The sequence below is a fragment of the Rhincodon typus genome, chromosome 25, assembly GCF_021869965.1.
Source record: "Rhincodon typus isolate 14 chromosome 25, sRhiTyp1.1, whole genome shotgun sequence".
Classification (NCBI taxonomy): domain Eukaryota; kingdom Metazoa; phylum Chordata; class Chondrichthyes; order Orectolobiformes; family Rhincodontidae; genus Rhincodon; species Rhincodon typus.
The window spans coordinates 28441195-28447194 of NC_063356.1; the positions used below are offsets into that span (position 1 = coordinate 28441195).

Here is a 6000-nt window from a genome sequence, read left to right on the forward strand (position 1 = left end):
TTTCCATTATAATATTTCAATAGTTAATCATTTATTGTCCATGGGACTGTAGGTTATATTTATTGAAATATATGGAGAAACTTTGTCTACATCACTGTGCTGCTGATATACCGTGTTCCCAAGTCAAAACTAATATTAATTAAAAAAATCAAAATGGACAGTTATTATTTTGTAGTATATACCAACAATTAATTCAAATTTCAACCTCTTGGCATTTTCTTTACTTATGATAAACAATCCAAGAAAGTAGAATGTACACTCCACTTTATGAAACAATGGGTTCTTCCCAAAAGTCTGTCGCCTCCTAGTAGAGTGCAGTAGACAGAAGAAATGAGAGTGCTGAGGTCAGGTTAATTAACTCTCACAAAACTAATTGCCATCTTGATTTTACAGATATCTATCAAGTGGCAGAACTATCACACAACTACAGTCTGCTTCCATTCGATATAGTTGCATCTGAAACAAACTCTATTAGTGACAAGATGAATGTTGGTTCTAATTCAGAGCATTACACAATCAATGTTTTTGACCTAGTAATTTGTGGTTGGCACTGCAAAACTTTGCACGAGTTCAGCAAAAGGACTCCATAGAATGACTAGATCAATGAATCTTCTTCAATATTCTTTCAATACTCAGATTCAATCACATTAAACATGCTCACAAGTCAATTTTAGTGTTACCAAATCAACTGAATGGATGAAATGAAGGCCAAATTGTCTATTCTACTATTAGCATTTTCCATTAGTTTCACGTGAGTTTAGCAGCTCCATATGTAAATAATTAAAACATTTTCAATCACGACAGCTGAAAGGCAGTGGTAGCTGGTTATTTTAAGCTGTGTATACTTCAAAAATTCTTCCCATTTGATCTGCAATCTTGTACCATACACACAGGTAAATCATAAATAAAAGGTCTTGATCGTTTCATGTCAAATGTCATTTTCTGAATTAAGTCTAAGTTGATCCTTAAACTGCAAACACAGAAACTACACCCTACAGTTAAAATAACCAAATTAATACTACCATTTCATATGGAAGGCTTACCTTAAAGAGGCGTAAAATGTTGGCAACCATTATGGATACGGAACTTGCTGAAGCACCAATAACTGCGACCACTCGTTCTGGCTTGGTAATGATCGGTGGTCCTCCACTCATGCACTTTACATCGGTGCTGTCTTTCTCGATCAAAGCTTGCACGAATGTCAATGATTGCTCCAAGGCATGGGTGTCTCTGGAGCAGGTGTCTAGGATTCGAGCTCCCAGCGTGATATTGGGAAGTAGTTCTTGATCATTGTTGATCCTATCTAAGGCAAATAGCATTGCTTCCAACCTGTGTATTCCCTTCTCTTTTTTCAGTTCTCCACAGTTAGCACCAGATCCACCCCGAGAATGCACGGGAAAAAGTCCTCCCAGAGCAATATCCCCATCAATTCTTATGGAATTTACGTGGGGACGCGAAGTTGCCTTTGGCTTCCCGATAACTGGGTCAAGCCAGTGAAGGCTAGATAGAAACAAAAGTAAAGACAAATGTTCAGACCAAAAATAGAGGTTTCTTTTACACGCCATTTCCTACTGAATAATCATTTCTGACATCAGATTGCCAGAAAAATACTAATCTTGAAGTAGCTGTGCTGTTCAATATTGACTATGCAATTATTTGGAAACCTCTTTCAAAGCGCAAAAAAGGCAGGAATCTCCCATAAAGCATGTCAAACAACATCTGTGGAGATGAAGTGTGTTTACTTATTTCTTGCTGCATATTTTAAAAACATTGTTGAGGTTTATGGTTTTCATGTGTGAATTTTTAAACTTAGCAAACGTCTCTTTGCAGCGTTTATTGCAGTTCTTTCAGTTTATTGTTGTATTTCTGTTTTGCATCAGTGAGTAGAAATTCTCCTGAGATAAGGGAACTGGTTAGCTGATTCCTGAAAAAGAGGTTATTAGCCTTCTTGTTGCCACTGAAATAGATCCAATTGAGCCAGAAATTTGAGGAGTGGTCATCAATTATCAGATTCAGAAACAAACACGATGCACTGTATTCCTGAAAAAAAAGAGAGAAAACATAAAAGTTAAGAATCTTATGAAGTATCATTTTAACAAGAGATTATTTTCCCACAGTTACATAAAATAATGAACTTATTTTGCAGGAAATTGTGCAAAAATTACTATGTAACATTGTAACTCAATTACATATTTTTCTTACAGATACCATTTTGTAGAATATGCTAGCCATTTCAACCAAGATCCAAAGGAAAAAAAGCAAAAAAAAAAGGAGCTGCATTTTATAGTGCCTTTCGCAACATCACTGTCAGAGACTGCTTGCAGCCAGTTAAACAGTTCTAAAATGAAGTCAATCTAGTCATTTGCATGGAATCAGTGAATTTAATTTTCAAGTTCTGTATTTCACATTGGTGACACCAGACCTGTGTTCACATATACATACATACAGAAGAATGCACACAAACACTGTCACTGAAACCAGCAAAACTTTCAACTTTTCAGTCAGCGTTAACGTTTCAGGTCCGGGCCCAAGACGTTAACTCGGACTTCTCTTCACAGACGCTGCCAGACCTGCCGAGCTTTTCCAGCAACTTTTGCTTTTGTTTTTGATTAACAGCATCTGCAGTTCTTTTGGTTTTTATTTAGGTCCCAACAGAAAGAGAGAGAGAGAACACCCTCATCGAGAGCCCTCCACTGGGAAGAGACCAGCTTCGTGTTTTTTTTTAAATCAACCTCTTTAAACGTGTTATTACATACCTCTATGGTAGTTGGGACTCAAACCCAGACCTTCTGGCCCTACCATTGCACAATAAGAATTCGGAGAACACAGCTATTTTATTTTTAAAATCAACAAGCACTGCAAACTAGAGGCAGTGCAACAATAGAGGGAAGGCAAGGAAAAAGGGAGCAGATAAATCAAAATGGAATTGGAAGGGTAATTACTGCACCCCAGCCCTCTCAGTGCCCACTTCTCCCTAAAGGCATTGAGAGCGTAGAATCCAGCTCTTTTTCTTTTGTAAAACCACTACCAAACCATGTGTGTCTCGACGTAAATTAACAAATTATAAGCACTGCCCACTAGGGAAGTGGAGGGAGCTCTGTATACAAAGTCCAATGAGCATCATTTTTTTTTCACTTGTAGGACACGACCAGTACTTATTTCCTGACCTTAGTTACCACTGACAAGGTGGTAATGAGCTGCCTTTTTGAACCACTGAAGCCTTTGTGCTTTTTTTCAGTAGACCCACAATGCCATTGGAGGGGAGGAATTCCATCTGTTCTCAATCAACTCTGAAGCGGTTGTATTTGACACATAAAAAAGGTTCTGTTTCACTGACAGTATCAACAATCTGCCAGACTCCCAGTGATAGAGTAAGCCAAAACAGTCAGAGTGAGGGAGATTAAGTAATGCGGAATTTGGCTCAAAGTAAAATTCGGGTCAAAGGAGGAAAGAGGTACTTTAATTAAATATAAATAGTTCTTCCACGAAATAAAGTCTTCAGAGAGAGAGAGACACCGAAAACAAAAAAATGCCGGAAATGACAGTGAGTCAGGCAGCATCCACGGAGACAGCAACCTAACGTTTCGAGTCGAGGTGACTCTTTTCATCAGCTGTAATGAAGAGTCATCCAGACTCAATTCTCTCTCCATGGATGCTGATTGACCCACTGCAATTTCCAGAATTTTTTCTTTTCAGTACAAATTCCACCATCTGCAGTATTTTGCATCTTCAGAAGATGTGAACATGAGGGAAATAGGGTGTGAATTGACAGGCCCACCTGTACCGACACCAATGGTAGTGATGTCATAAGTACAGGGAAAGCAATTGATTGGTGAGCAGGTTTGGTCAGTATTTCCAATCTTTAAAGTGAGATTAGGGCATTCAATTTGTGGTTGTGTCTTTTTTTAAACTTTTTCCCTCCCTTTTTCAAGATGCAGTTTGTTAAATTTTCATAGTAAGGCCATACTTCTTCTCAGGGTAATAAATAGATTTTACTTGTGGGCAGGATATGACTAATGGGGTACCACAAGGATCAATACGAGGACCACAGTCATTGATGAAAGAAAGCTGAGTGGGCATGTGTGCTTTGAGGAAGATGTAAAGCAGCTCAGGAGGATTTAAAAAGGTTTAGTAAATGGATGAAAACACAGCAGATGAACTATAACATGAAAAAATGTGGTGAGGTTATCCACTTTGGCATAAGGAACAAATGTGCAGAGTATTTTTTAAACTGGTAAGAGGTTGGAAAGTGTAGATGTACAAAAGAGAACTGGGTGATCTTATTCATAAGTCACTGAAGGCAGGTGCAGCGAGCCATTAGGAAGGTTAAATGAAACGTTAGCTTTAATTATGACGATGTTCATACAGGAGGAGTAGGGATGTTGTGCTTCAATTGTATGGAAGCTTGGTTAAACCACACCTGGAGTACTGTGTGCAGTTTTGGACTCTATCTCGGAAGGATTTTATTGCCGCACAGAGTGCAATAAATATTCACAAGATTTTTTCCTTGGATGGTGGAACTGTCCTATAGAGAGTGTGTTTGGGAGGTGTATCATTGGAACCTACAAAATATTTAAAAGGGATAAATAAGGTAGATGCAGGCAAGGTGGTTGGGGGTTCTAGAATCTCAGGGTATAATTTAGAAAGGGGGGGTGAGGGGAGTGCGACTTAGTTCTGAGATGAAAGGCTTTTTTGTTAACTCAGAAGGTTGTGAACCTTTGGAATTTTCAACTACAGAGGGCTGTGGAGCGTCGAATTTTGAGTATGTTTAAGATAGAAATGGATAGATTTCTCATTACCAGTGGCATACAATGCTTTGGGGATTGCGTGGGTAATGGCATTGAAGTATTTGATCAGTTATGATTGTAATGAGTGGTCCGATAGGCTTGACAGGCTGAATGGCCTACTCCTGTTCCCATGTACCTCATGCAGAGGCTGATCACCACAATTAGGTGTTAAATTGCTCATTACTTCTCCATGCAAAGGAACATACTCATTTTATTATTTATTATTTACCATTTGTTGAATCAAATCCACTTTGTTGGCAAATGAATTGAGAGTATAGATTTTTTTTAGTCAACCTATTCAGACAAGTTATGGAACACCTCTGGGGAAGGTGCAACTTGAACTTCTGGCCCAGCGTTAGGAACACTGTGACTGCATCACAAGAATTTAAATGGAGTATATGCTGCAGATTCTTTTGAACTGTCTTTTTTTCTAGATTATTTCATGCTTACACCAGTAAATGTGTAGCAAATGCATGTACAAAGTAAAATTTATAAAATTGTCTTAACAGGTTTAAATTAACTTTGCAAGTCTATAATAGCTGATGGAACACTGACGATCTACTAATCGTAGCCACAATTAAATGCTGCTATTCTAGGTTACATCTTGATCAAGAGAAGCTGGCATTTGGCCAGTTCTCCTTTAAACTACTGTGTGCAGCATCAGTGGACAGTTTTCAGTAAAGTAGCATGATCATACATGATAAACCTTTCAATCAGGCACTTAGAAATAACAAGTTGTAATTACATTGACGCTAATTTGATTAGCTTGATTTTCATCAGCTCATCATCCTCCTTGTTCTAAGAATTAGCTGATAGGCACTTTTGTTCCAAACTGAAATTATTATTGGTGGAAAGTGTAAACAGCTTATCCCATTCCTAATTTAAACCTCTGCAATGGTGGTGACTTTACCTGCAACAGAGCACCCTGGAATGACTAACCTTCTAGCACTGTCCCCACCTCCAAGGGTGATCCTGTTTGCAAGCAGTTTGATTGGCTGGATTATAATTCTAAATATAGAGAAGGTGAGGTTGGATCGGTTAATGAAGGTTATTATTCAAAGAAAAAATGTTTGATTGATATCCAAATGGAAGATTAAATAATTACAAGAGCATGTTGGTCAATTTTAGGATCCTGTAGCAAGCCAGAAAAGAAACTGCAGAAGATTCTGTCAAGTTTTCTATATTCTGTAGCACGAAAACCATTCCAATGGAA

At 38.1% G+C, this 6000-nt stretch overlaps 1 protein-coding gene across 1 annotated transcript in view; it reads right to left on the minus strand.

The window, feature by feature from the left end:
- The window catches only part of LOC109923503 (metabotropic glutamate receptor 4-like), a 995260-nt gene extending 992087 nt beyond the window's left edge, over positions 1–3173 (minus strand). The window contains exons 1-2 of the mRNA XM_048611839.1: positions 2757–3173; positions 1044–2040 (exon numbers count right to left, since the gene is read on the minus strand). Of these exons, the coding sequence (XP_048467796.1) occupies positions 1044–1565 (522 nt within the window). The 5' untranslated portion in view covers positions 1566–2040; positions 2757–3173. The remainder of the gene's footprint in view (positions 1–1043; positions 2041–2756) is intronic.
- Between the last annotated feature and the right edge of the window lie 2827 nt (positions 3174–6000).